The sequence below is a fragment of the Schistocerca americana genome, chromosome 7 (genome assembly GCF_021461395.2).
Source record: "Schistocerca americana isolate TAMUIC-IGC-003095 chromosome 7, iqSchAmer2.1, whole genome shotgun sequence".
In the NCBI taxonomy this organism is placed as follows: domain Eukaryota; kingdom Metazoa; phylum Arthropoda; class Insecta; order Orthoptera; family Acrididae; genus Schistocerca; species Schistocerca americana.
In genome coordinates this window covers 123,811,617-123,825,825 of record NC_060125.1, presented here as the reverse complement: position 1 = coordinate 123,825,825, position 14,209 = coordinate 123,811,617, and the positions used below count along the sequence as shown (strand labels likewise).

General features: G+C 43.5%; 1 protein-coding gene across 1 annotated transcript in view; it reads right to left on the bottom strand.

The window, feature by feature from the left end:
- Window positions 1-14,209, bottom strand: part of LOC124622032 (tRNA modification GTPase GTPBP3, mitochondrial) — a 150,647-nt gene that overhangs the window by 123,797 nt on the left and 12,641 nt on the right. The window contains exon 2 of the mRNA XM_047147589.1: window positions 885-1,058. Within this exon, the coding sequence (XP_047003545.1) occupies window positions 885-1,058 (174 nt within the window). The remainder of the gene's footprint in view (window positions 1-884; window positions 1,059-14,209) is intronic.

The window sequence follows — 14,209 nt, the reverse complement described above, 5'->3', positions numbered from 1 at the left end:
TGTTTTTATGTATGTCTGTGTTTTTCCCACCCTCTAGAAGGCATGAGTGATGTATCTTGACTCATGACGTGCATGATTTCAGAGACTGTTTATTCACACAGTTCACAGGTCTGCTAATAGAAGCCACCAGGGTCAGCCCCTAGGCATGTTCTAGTGCGCCAAGGAAAGAGTATTATTTAAGCGATTGCAAATGAGTACTCGGCCTATTCTTTAACCTGTATTACTGTTGTAAGTTTTTGGAAGATATTAGGTCTTCTGACAAGCACACAGTTGGCACCAGTGTTCCACATACAGCAGCTAAAAGGTCTACAGATTTTTGATGTCCACATTAGTGTCCATTTGCTAGAAATAATTCTGTCAACTTCTCAATATTCTGGATGATAATCAGTTTTTGGAAAAACAATGATTAATCATATGATGCAGTGCCCTTACAAGCATGTTTGATGTGTCTTCTTAATATATACACCTTTTTATGTGTATAAACTTTAGTTTTTATTTATTTTAGTAAAGTGATGCAGTCACATCTGCAGAATATTTTCTTTTTGTCTACTGTTCCATTTTTTATCCAAATTTTTTGCAAATGTCCCTTTCTTCACGTGGAAAATCTGGCCACCCTATTATATACCCAATGGAGAAGTCTCCTTAAATGTCACAGGTAAGCAATGTGGTCAGAAGTAAGTGCAACAGTCAGTGCAATGCATTGCAGGATGGTATGTTTGCATAGAGTATACTAATGCATATAGTGGTGTACTGACCAATGGAGGATTGTTAGTTTAATGAACAATATCTTCTACTCCCAGAGACACATTTCATATGGATTCACAATGATACAGCAGGAATATTTGCAACTTTTATAAATGATGAAAAGTAAATTCTTTGATTACCTGGAAACCATATGACAAGACCTCTGTCGAGCATTTCGTTTGTCACCGGATCCCAAATTTTTCGGAGTGTTGCAAGTCGAGGTTTTGGATCGGAAAGACCAGCCATTTTGTGGCAAACTTCTTTTGCCTTGGGTCCTGACACACGCACTACAGCTACTCCACATTTCCCATGACCTGAGAAAATAACAGTTTCAGTTGTAAAGATATAATAATGAGGATTAATAACAAAGAAAGATGTGCTTCTATCTAATTGGCAGTTAAGCATTATAGCTAGACACACACAATGCTGGTAACTCAGTGTTAACTAAAGGCCTGTAGTATAAAAAGGTGACTGGCAAGTTTTTATAGTGTTGTAATGCATTTGCTATTGAATTAAAAGCTACTGAGAACTTTACAAGCAAATGCTTAAAGATATCTGCATTATCAGTTTAAGGAGCAGAGCAAACTGCACTATGAAGGAAAGGATATGGTGAACCTACAGACATTGTGCAGTGTGTAAAACCAGAAGTGAAACAGTGCAAAAATTTGGTTACTGCCTTCCTTTGATCACCTTGCCTTGGTCACATGACCTCAGTGAGCAAACACTGTTATATATTTTGGAACATTACACAGCCTGTCTTATGCAAATACAGTAGGTTTCTTTGTTGAAACAGATTGTTACATTAGATGAAGAGATACTAAAATACAACAATGTAAACTATATTTATTTGAGATTGTCTTCAGTACTGTCAAACAGAAAAAAATTGTGATTTCTGTAAAAGGAAATTATTTTACTAGTACATAAGAAAGTTTTATTTTTTTATTTAATTTAATTTTTTTGTGGGGGGTTGGGGATGGTAACTGGGCACATGTAACGGGGAACTTGCAGTGAATCAGTCATTACATGTGTGTGAAAGTTATTGCAGCAGTACACAATTTTCCTGTTTAGGGTCCAAGGCTATGATTTAATACTGTGATACAGTGAAAATGGTGTGCTGAACATAGTAAATCCACATAATTAGTTGAATATAAAAATAAGTGAACCAAATACATATGTGGAACAACATGACCGAGGCACTCAAATAGTATACACAAGGAGGAGGAATGAGGAAAGTTTAGAAGAATGTAGGACATATGGAAATTTTTATGAAGAATATTGGAGACTACCAATAGAGAAAGAAGTCAAGAATGCTGTTATGTAAAAGGGGTATATGATATCAAAGGTTAATATCTAGATCTGAAAGATAATTATTAATATCAAAATTCACAACACTGTTGAAAAACTAAGAAAAACAGAGAAAAATGCATACAGAGTGGAAAATATTCACAATTTGCTACAAACACAAAAAGAATATTAAAACTGCATGTAAAAATTACACATATAATAACCATCTGGATGTACTTACAAGTGAGTCTTCTCAAAAGTAATGGAGGAGGGACGAAGGGGGGGGGGGGGGGGGGGGCGGTGTCCAGGGGGGGGGGTGGCGGTGTTGGAGGGAGGTGGCAGATGACTGGAGAGTGCAGCAAGTGGATACCAAGGAACATTCTGAAAGGAATCTCAAACATAGACAAAATATTTACAACAGGCATTAGAACAGGTCTGTGAATACAAAATCAAAATACTAGTACATACAAGTTTAATATAAGCATAACTGAGCATACCTTGAGAGTCGTTAAATGCAATGGATGAATTAAAAGTACAAAGAACAAATTTACAGATCGTATAAGAATGAAGATAACATGAATTTATATTACTTTTAAGACAGAAAGGAATATAAACTATGAAGCCAAAAGAAGACAGTACCAAGAAGAGTTAGTTATTTCCATGTTCTATTGCTAATGTTTGCAAATATCACACTATGTTGTCATTTAAATTTTTTGTATTCAAAAATTAATACAGAGTAGCAGGAGATGCTTAGTGTGGTGTCACCGCCAGACACCACACTTGCTAGGTGGTAGCCTTTAAATCGGCCGCGGTCCGTTACTATAAATCGGACTCGCGTGTCGCCACTATCAGTGATTGCAGACCGAGCACCGCCGCATGGCAGGTCTAGCCTAGAGAGACTCCCTAGCACTCGCCCCAGTTGTACAGCCGACTTTGCTAGCAATGGTTCACTGTCTACATACGCTCTCATTTGCTGAGACGACAGTTCAGCATAGCCTTCAGCTACGTCATTTGCTACGACCTAGCAAGGTGCCATATTCAGTTACTATGTCTTCTGAACCGATAATATTGTGACATATGTACCGTCAACAGTGACGTTCATCATTAATGGATTAAAGTTAAGTCTCAAACTAGCTACGTCCACTTTCTGAATTCTAATTCCTTGTCATGTTCCAGACCTCACGTCAGTATAGTCCTTCCCTTCTCACGCCAGCCTGCGTGAGCTAAATCGTGTGCATTTCGGCCTCCTCTAGTAACACGGTGTTGGCACTTTTGCCAACTACAACATTGGCGACGAGTGTAAAAACGGTGTTCTTATCTATCCTACCCTGATTTCATTGTGTCATGGCTTCGCCACAATCTCCAGATGTACTGTCCGAATTTTATCGCTTACAGACTCAGCAGACGCAGGCATTACTGGATGCCCTTGGACAGCACGTCCAGGGTTAACATGCAATGCAAAACGATGCGGCAGCCGCCACTCCCTCACTAATGCAGGCACAACACACCGTTGCACTGACTTTCTGACCTTTTGATGCTGCACTGGAAAGCTGAACGGAGTGGTCACGCCAATTTGGATTCCATTTCGCCGCCTACAGAATTCGAGGTAACGAGCGGCAGCCTTTTCTTTTGTCGTCCGTTGGGGTGCAAGCCTACCGTGTGATAGTCAACTTATTTCCCCGATGCGACGTAGCAACTCTGTCCTACGAAGAAATTTTGTCTGCATTAGATGCATATTTCAAACAATCCGTCAATGTAGTTGCGAAATGGTATACCTTCTTTCATACAAAACGTACGGCAGGTCAGACTAATCGGGAGTGGGTTGCAACCTTGCAAGGCCTTACTAGGGATTGTGCTTTTGAGTGTCAATGTGGACTCCCACATTCAGATACTATGGTACGCTATGCAATTGCACAGAACGTTTCTGATGTACGTATAAGGAAACAGATTTTGAAACTAGTCAATCCCTCCCTTCAACAAGTGATGGACATATTGGATCAGCAGGACACACATGACTTTGCTCAGGAATCATTTGAAACTTTGCCAGCCGTGTGTCAGGTTAACCAGCCCGCCGGGCGAACTGGACGGAGCAGTAAACAGCCCTCGCGCCCGGCCGCGCAGCTGCCGCGAGGCTCTCAGCCACGTGTGCCGCGCTGGCAAGCAAATGCAGTGCCTAAATCATGCCCGCGGTGCGCTATTAAACATTCACATGAGTACAGTAAAAGCTATTTGCTTTTACTGTACTAAAAAAGGACATGTTCAGAGTGTTTGCCAGAAAAAGCTCAGATCGGAAATTCAAAAGCATTCCAGGTTCTTTGCTTCGCGCCGGAATCGGCATCGAACCAAGGATACTCTGGCTTGGGAAACTTCGCCCATGGACATTCATGTCATTCATTCCACTCCGCTCAGTGCCACTATCTCTAACAGTGACTGTGTTCGTCCCACAAATAGTGTGCGTCGACATCGCCGGAACTCCCGTCAAGTTGCAAGTGATTTTGTACCAGTGTCTGTTCAAATTGCACAACACAGTCGCTCTTGTCGTCAGCAGGACAATAAACTGTTTGTAGACTTGGACATTAATGGCAACGTGATCCCATTCCAGCTCGATACCGGAGCTGCAGTTTCACGGATCAATCAAGACACTTACAAACTGATGGGCACACCTCCCTTGCGTGCCGCAAATGTTAAGTTAACTAGCTATTCAGGTCAAAAGATCCCTGTGTTAGGACAGTGCAGCCTTCTTGCAACATACAAAGGACAAACAAAACGTGTCATTTTACGTCCTTCGTTCTTCTTCTGCAGTGAACTTGTTTGGTTTTGATTTATTTCAGTTTTTTAACTTGTCTATAGTGAATCAGGTCCTATCAGTGAACCAGACTGTGCCTTCAGACAGTGTTTCTTGTCTATGTGAAGAATTTGCAGACATTTTTGCACTGGGCCTCGGTTGTGCTAAGAACTATAAAGCACATTTGGAACTGAAAGTAAACACGCAACCGAAATTTTTCAGAGTGCGCAATGTTCCCCAAGTATTGCGTGATGAGGTTGCAAAAACATTACACGATTTGGAATCACAAGGTGTAATTTGAACGTGTGCAGGCTTCTCTCTGGGCATCACCCTTAGTAATTTTGCCAAAACCTTCGGAAAAATTGAGACTTTGTGTGGACTTCAAGGCAACAGTGAATCCACAACTAGTGATTGCAACTTTTCCTTTACCTCGCCCGGAAGATCTTTTTGACAAACTGTGCCCAGGCATATATTTTTCGAAGTTGGACCTCGCAGGTGCGTACTTGCAAATACCGGTGGACGAAGAATCCCAGCACGTTTTAGTGGTTAACACGCATCTTGGTTTGTATCGATTCAAACGACTGCCATTTGGGTGTGCATCCGCCCCTGCATTGTTTCAGCAATATCTACAAACTGTTTGTGCGTTGGTCCCTACTGCAGCAAACTATCTGGATGATATTGTGATCTCCGGAAAGACGGAAGAAGAACATTTAGCCAATCTCAGAACATTATTTCAGGTCTTGCAAAAAAATGGTCTTCGCTTATGGAAGGACAAATGCGTGTTTTTTGCTCGCGACTTGCCATACCTGGGACATGTCCTCAATACCCAAGGCATACATCCCAGTCCCACGCACCTCCGTGCCATCCAAGACTTGCCTTTGCCCCAGAATTTGAAGCAGCGACAGAGTGTGCTGGGAAAAATAAACTAGTATCGCCGATATGTGCCACATGGCTCTTCCATTTCAGCTCCGCTTCATCGCTTACACCATAAAGGTGTTCCGTTCGTCTGGACGACGGAATGCGAACGCGCCTTTCGCCGATTGAAATCGGCGTTGCTTTCCAATACTTGCCTTATGCCATTCGATCCCCAGAAGCCCCTTTTGTTGATGGTGGATGCATTGGATTTCGGGATCGGTGCTGTGCTTGCACACAAAGATGGCTCACATGATCGCCCTAGTGCCTTTGTGTCCAAATTGCTCTCGTATGCATGAAGAAATTATTCACAGATCGAGAAAGAAGCATTGGCTCTCATACTGTGTTACAAAGTTTCATGACTTTACCATAATCACAGACCACAAACCGATGACATCGCTTTTTCATCCGAACAAGCCTGTACCTCCACGTACAGTGCAGAAATTCATTCGCTGGTCTATTTTGCTCTCGCAGTACCGCTACGATATCTTGTATCGGTCCACTGCTAAGCATGGAAATGCCGATGCATTGTCCCATTTGCCTGTTGCTGAGGATAGGGCATTCGATTCCTCCAAACTTGCTTGCATGTTCATTGATTCAGAAACCGATGAAGTGGTCGAATCGTTTCTGATTGATTTTCGTTGTGTAGCTACAGCCACAACTACCAACTCTGTCCTTGCTACCATTCTGCATTTTGTTGCTATGCAATGGCCCTTGTCAAAGTCACGGATCGGGGACCCGTTCGTTCGCCACTTTTTTGCTCACAAGGAGAGACTTTTTGTTCGACGTGGTGTTTTGCTGTTGCGTTTTGATAATAATCAGTCCAGGGTCGTGGTACCACGTTCGTTACAGTCCTCTGTCATAAAGCTTCTCCACCAAGGACATTGGGGTATAGTGAGAACGAACCAACTTGCTCGACAGCACTGTACTTGGTTCGGAATCGATGCCGCGATTATGCATATGTGCTCTTCTTGCATTGTGTGTGCTAAACGACAATCAGCTCCACCACGGAAATTCTTCGCATGGCCAAAAGCCACTTTCCCTTGGCAACGCTTACACATCGATATTGCTGGTCCATTCTGGAATGCTCGATGGTTGGTTGTGATAGATTCATTCAGTAATTTTCCTTTTGTTGTCTGGATGTCTTCCACGACATCATCTGCCACCATCCAAGTGTTATCTGCTATCTTTTGCATTGAAGGTCTTCCACAGACAATTGTTTCCAACAATGGTCCACAATTCATGTCCGCAGAATTTCGGTCTTCCTGCAAGGCCAATGGTATTCAACATCTGACATCCGCGCCGTTTTTGCCACAGTAAAACGGTGCCGCTGAATGATTGGTCAGGACTTTCAATTCACAGATGTTGAAGTTGAAAGAGTCGCATTCTCGGGAGGACGCGTTATTGTTCTTTTTGTCCTCGTATCGCTCTCAGCCCCGAGATGGTCGCTCGCCGGCTGAGTTGCTCCACGGTTACCATCATTGAACCTCGATGTCCTTGCTACATCCACTACATCCGGTTCCTGTGCAGCGGCAGAAACCTGTTTTTGCCCCAGGCGACGTTGTCTACTATCGTCACTATCGAGGTTCACAGCGTTGGCTCGAAGGGCGCATTCTTCGCTGCCTCAGACGTGCTATGTATCTGGTTTTGGGGGCCTCTGGTGAGGTGCGCCGGCATCTCAATCAGCTGCGCCTCTGTCGTCCCACGGGATCTGCCGCTCCCCGTCTGCTTTCAACGATGGTGCTGTCCGGTCAGTGCCCCGGGGACCCATCTACTGGCTCAACTCAGCCCCAGGTGTTACCGACATTGCCTTCCATTTTGCCCCATAGCGATGCGCTGCCGCCGCCGCCTGTTCTCCCGCTGGCGACGCCTGCAATGGACGCGTCGCTGCAGCCGTCGGGCGCCTCCCTGGGTCACGCGCCGCTGATCGCTCCACGTGACCAGTTGTCCTCTGACATGGAACTCTCGCCCACTCTGGACCATATTATGTCGTCTTCGCCCGTCGGGTGCCTGGCCCGCTGAAGGTCGACCGTTCGGCCCCTCCTCTCTCTCTATGGGGGCATACCCCGCATGATGGCATGCACCCTGGAGCAGGTTTTCAGGTGTTCCCTAGCTCCCCGCGGTCCGAATGGCTGGGTGCGGGTGGCACAGCCTCGCCTGTTGTTAGGCTCCCCCCCTCGTCGCATACGTCAACATGGGGTCCTCCCCACGGCGGGCGGAGGTCTTATACCACCACCGTCCACTGATTTGCAGGGGAGGAATGTGGTGTCTCCGCCAGACACCACACTTGCTAGGTGGTAGCCGTGGTCCGTTAGTATACATCAGACTCGCGTGTCGCCACTATCAGTGATTGTAGACCGAGCGCCTCCACACGGCAGGTCTAGCCTAGAGAGACTCCCTAGCACTCGCCCCAGTTATACAGCCGACTTTGCTAGCAATGGTTCACTGTCTACATACGCTCTCATTTGCCGAGATGACAGTTTAGCATAGCCTTCAGCTACGTCATTTGCTACGACCTAGCAAGGCGCCATATTCAGTTACTATGTCTTCTGAACCGATAATATTGTGACTTAATGTACCGTCAAGAGTGACGTTCATCATTAATGGATTAAAGTTAAGTATCACACTAGCTACGTCAGCTTTCTAAATTCTAATTCCTTGTCATGTTCCAGACCTCACGTCAGTATAGTCCTTCCCTTCTCACGCCAGCCTGCGTGAGCTAAATCGTGTGCATTTTGGCCTCCTCTAGTAACATGGTGTTGGCACTTCTGCCAACTACTACACTTAGCAAAAATAATTTTAATAACTTTTAATTTTTTAAAACTTGTAGATGTCATTTGTTTGCAGATGACTATTTTTATAGGCACTTAGTTTACTCCCATGATTTTTATCTGTCACTTATTTCTATCACCTTTGGTAATGATCGATGACATGAAAAATTTCGAGTTACATTGTGGTTCGAAATCCACATTAAACTATAGGTCCTCCTATACATGGCCGGGTAAGTCAGTTCAAAGGCTGGAGGAAGGCAGTAGCACAGCACCTCCAACACGACCACGCCTGTAAAGCATTGCCGAGTTCAAAACAGTCTTCAGATTGATGAAAGCTTTCCTTTTTTAATTTAGCCCTTCAAGATATACAGTAATTTTAACTGATAAACACAATGAACTATTAATGTAAATTCAAGCAATAATCAACAAGAGATTGGAATCAACACACAGAGCTTTCCCGTGTGTGGTCCTACTGGACATGGTAGGTGTATTCCTTGTTTCCTTTCAACTGAGGACTGATTCACTCAAGCCATTTGCTATAAGACTGATACTTTTAGACTCGTTTCACACTGGGATATCAGTGACGGTCGCCAGTGATGGTCATCGGTGACTGTGGTGAACACTTCTGGATCACTGGTGTCCAACACCGCAGGTATTGCCAACTGATTAGTTAGTGAAATGGACTCGTACAGAGGTAGCAACTAAATTTTGCACCTGTTTTATGGCCTGAAAAACAAGGTACTAAATTTGAAAAAATAATATACAACTTACCAGTTTTGTTTTTTCATCCATGCTCTTTTCATTGAAATCAGGCACAAACTTCAATATAATTTCTTGCCATGCATTCGTTTTCATCACTTTGTTGTTATAGTCATCGCTTTTCACATCCCAAATAGCAGGACGACTTTCTGCTTCATTTCTAAAGTCTTCCGTGTTAATCAAATCTAAACTCATAGCTACAGTGTGTACAGTATAATGTACAATGAATGTTTCGCGTCACTGTCTCAGAAATGACTGCCTGTCGGTTGGCAAATCTGCAGCACCGTGTCTGTTAGCTGTGTCCCAGTGCAAATACTCCAATTGAAACTAATGCATGTCTGGCGGTGACTGCTGTGAACACAGTGACCTTGTCCGTCACAAGTGGTGAGGGTGAGTCACTGCTGTGTCACAGTGGCTCAGTGAGGCAGTGTAGTGTCCCGGTGTGAATGCTCCAGTTGAAACGAATGTACCTTTGTCGGTGACCAACGCTGGTGACCATCACCAGTGTGCCAGTATGAAACGAACCTTAATGCATAACACAGACCATGGTGTAATACACACAGCCATGCCAAGGTTGGGAGTAGCAAGAAAAATTGTATAAGGCAACAAATGTGACACTTTTGTTTGTCAGCCTAATTACTTGAAGTTTCCTGTAACAATTACTATTATTGCGTGCTTTGTGATGAAACACAGAACTGAGTATATTATTATTTTGTATAATGTTAATGAATGGGAGGATAAAGTACACTATTTGTAGTAACCTTCCAGTTACGACAACTGCTGCAGCCGTATGTGCATGTCAACACTCAAACAATGGGCTGCACAATGACCAACGTGGATGCTAACAGTAGTCACTTGGTCTGGCATGCGCATACAGTGTGACAACAACTGCGTCTGCTGGAAAATGAATCTTTATGACACATGCGGGCCTCTGAGCCCTTGGTTCAAATGTATCTTAGTCATGTAACTACTGTTTGTATATTCGTGTTGTTACTCAATAAATTTGTTATTTTAAGACTGTGTGTTTCCTTGCGTTCCTAATTAGAACACTATTATTCTCACTTACTATCACATTTTTAAAACTAAAGTCAGAATTTAAGAAAGGGTTACATCTAATATTGGTTAAAATACATTTATTCTCTCTCTCTCATGTTCATCTTTTTGAAACATGGGTAAAATAAATGAAGGCTCACAGAAAGATGCAGAAAAGTGTGGCTGTCTGACCATTCCCAACGAACTAGAACTAGAAATCCCAACAACATATTAAAAACTCCTCCTCATATTTTAGGGGGTAAGTTTGCTTTTCATAGAATCTCAAAATATGTAACTCATTCATTTCTTTATCACATAAATAAGGGCCATACCTGCAGGTTAGTTAGCTTCTACCTTCTTGCTTGATATACAAGATTGAAAATGTACCACGATCTGTATGCCACAAGCACTACAATTTGGAGAGAGGGAAGGAAGGAAGATTTGGGTTCAATGTCCCATTGACATTCTGTGGTAACCCAGTGGGCTGCTGCCAAGATGTTGGCCACCAGCTGACATATCCACCATCAACTGTCATTGCACGGTGGAAGTGTATGATGCAACAGTCATTCTGCATCTGGTGTCGCAAAGTATGGCTGCCATGCTGAGACACCACATCTGAGCAAACATGCACAATAGCTGCACAGATACCTTCCCGCACCACCTACCTACCACACACTGTCAGTCTGTTCTCATGTATCTAAGTATGGCTGCCAGGCTGAGACACCACATCTGAGCAAACATGCACAATAGCTGCACAGATACCTTCCAGCACCACCTACCTACCACACACTGTCAGTCTGTTCTCACGTATCTGCCATTCACTATCCATCTAAAACTGTACTGTAGTAGACTTGTCATGTTAACTTGGCCTGTAAAATCACTAAGTGTACTTATTCTGGAGATGTTGCCTCATGTTTCTTTTATGTTGTGAGTTATAACAATTACAAGGATAGGGGAGGAAAAACTGTGCACTTCCAAACGAACTATAATGGCATTTGCCTGAAGTGATTTAGAAAAATCATGGAAAACCTAAATCTAGATGGACAGATGTCGATTTGGGCCTTTGTCCTCCTGAATGCGAGTGCAGTTCAATTTGCCAAGTCTTCTTACTGATGCGAGGAGCTACATGTTACCAGACTGTGTCCTACATAGTGATGGATGAGAGGGACCTCATTTACATTGTGAGGCCAGGAGGTTGGCTTTACTAGTAGCAGTTTATTATCTGTCATTTACAGCCACTCTTCATTCCATCTACACAGGACTCAATACTACAACAGCAAAGTGATAACATAGGAGGATGGTGGGTTTAACCACCAATTATCAATGCCTACCTCCTTGGCTGCTAATCTGCTAATTTATTTCCTTGAATTCTCAAGCAAAATTACTAATTTCCCTGCTTCTGTAGGGGAGAAGACCATTCTGGATTACTTTATCAGCTGAGTACAGTTATTGTATAAAATGGAGGACACTCAATTAGTCATGCCAGACATGGATTTTACAGCCCAAATGCATCTCATCTTTTATAGCCCTCTCAGGATTGCATTTATGAGGGTCTGTCAAAAAGTAATGCCTCCTTTTCTATTTATTTTTTATTTGTTAAGAATTTCAAATGCAACTACTTAGGTTGAAAAATACAACACTGATGGTGAATTTATAACTTCTCAATATAATCTCTCTACATTTTCAAATATTTTGTCCATCTTTCAACAAGGGCATGTATCCCAATATGGTAAAACCTACGGTCTTGCTTTCAAAGCCATCGATGTAAGGATGTTTTTGTTGCTTCCTCATTTTCAATGTGAATCACATGATGAGCTTCTTTTAGAGGGACAAACAGATGAGCCACAATGGCGTTTGGAATCTGCACACTGTGTGTGCTGGAATCATTTGGTGTGGAGCAAGTATGACCCCAAATATAAGGTTTTAACCATCCTCCACCCTGGTAGCTGGAGAGGTCAGAGTAATTTTAGATCTGGTGCATTACAGGAGAGATTGCACTCCTACTCCATTTTAATGCAATATTTTCTGCCATTTTATCTGAACACCACACACCACAACTATGTAGCTGTTTTTATCAATGAGTCAAAACAGGGGAATTCTGTTGGTAGCTCTGTTGTTTTCTCATATCGTGTCCCCAAGTTCCAACTGCCTTGTCCTCAAGGTTTGACTGCTTCAAGACTTCACTGCCTTTGATGAGGAATTAAAACACAATCATGTGGGCACTGGAGCAGGTGAGACGTTTTTCCAGTGCTAAATTTCTTGTCCATTCTGATTCTCCGAGTCCCCTCCATTCTTTGAATTGTTTGTACCCAGCAAATAAAGTAGTCCAGACTATCCAAGATGTCCCCCTCCAACTACAACAACTGGTGAAGGAGGTATCTTTCTGCTGGATACCAGGGCACATGGGAATTGTGGGGAATGAAAATGTGGATCTAGCAGCCTAGGACATAGGACATGATACTGTTTATGGCTACGGCAAAGAGGGTAGCTTAAATTGATCTGACAGTGTGTCACCAACTTGAGTCATAAAAAACCGCTATGATGGGAAAGACTATAAAAGCCCCACTGATGCAGTTGTTAAGAATACTGTGTTTCCAAGTAGTGTCATATGCCTTACTAACATCAAAGAAGGTGCTAATATAGCAATATTTACATATGAAAGACAGCTGAAGAGCAACCTTTAGCAGGTCAGGTTGTTGACAATAGACCGAGATCCCCGCAATCCACACTGACAGTGGCTAAGGAGTTGCCTGGTCTCAAACAACCAGACCAGACGACAGTTAACCATTTGTCCCAGGCTCTTTCCTACAAAGCTCATTAAGGTGATACTCCCATAATTACAGGAAGATGTCCCATCATTTCCTGGTTTGAGCAGAGGTATCGGAATTGCCTTCCTCCATGAATTGGGAAAGTTGCCTGTCTGCCACATGAAATTAAAAAATTTGAAGAGGATTTCCTTTGATGTCACTGGCAAATGTTGAAGCATGCAGTACTGTATTTAGTCCTGATTGGGTGCAGTGTCACAAGTTTGAGACAGTGCCAATTCAAGCTTCCTCATAGGGAAAGGGGAGTTGCAACTCAGAAGAGTTGGATCTGAAATCCTACTTACCTCTCTCTACAGTCGCATGATAGGGATGAAAAGCCGGATCCTGGCTTGCATTGGAGTAATTTTTGCAAAATGCTCAGCCATACTTTTGTAGAAGAAGTGGAACAGTTGATGGACTCCAGGAATGCTTCCCATGACCTTTTGCTACTCTCTCTAGTGAAGTGTCGAGCTTTGGCCCTCACAACACTCTGTGTGCTGTCGGTCGACATTTAAAATGTTCAAGAGCTGCAGACCTGACCGGGTTGCTGAATGGCACTCATCTGTCCACCAAGGGACAGGCCGCCTCCTAAGATGACCTGAGGGCTTTGCGACGGGATAAGTCAGCGGCACGATGGATCACTTGTGTGATGTGGTCCACCCTTCCTCAGATGCTGCCATGGTGTTCAAGCACAGACAACTGGCTGAGCAGCATCCAGTTAGGCCTGCCGACCATTCATTTTGGTGGCTTCTCTTACGGTAGTGCTCCATCCAGTAGGTGAATGCAGAGTGGTCACTGGAATGGTCGTCAATGACCTCCTACTGAACACAGCCTGTGGGGACAGGAGAGCAGAAAGAGAGGTCGATGGCTGAGAATGGCTCATTAGCAGGACAGAAATGAGTGTGAGTACCCGTGCTAAGGATGCACAGCTCGTGAGATGTTGTGGGGCTCTCCAAAATCTGACCTTGAGGGCAAGTAGAGGCTGAGCCCCACAAGACATGATGGGCACTGAAGTCTCCCAGGAGAAGAAATAGTCAGGGAAGTTGTTCTATGAGATCTATGAGAGTCTCAGAGTCTACTGCAGAGATAAAAACAGTGAACAAACAGTGATCCTCCAA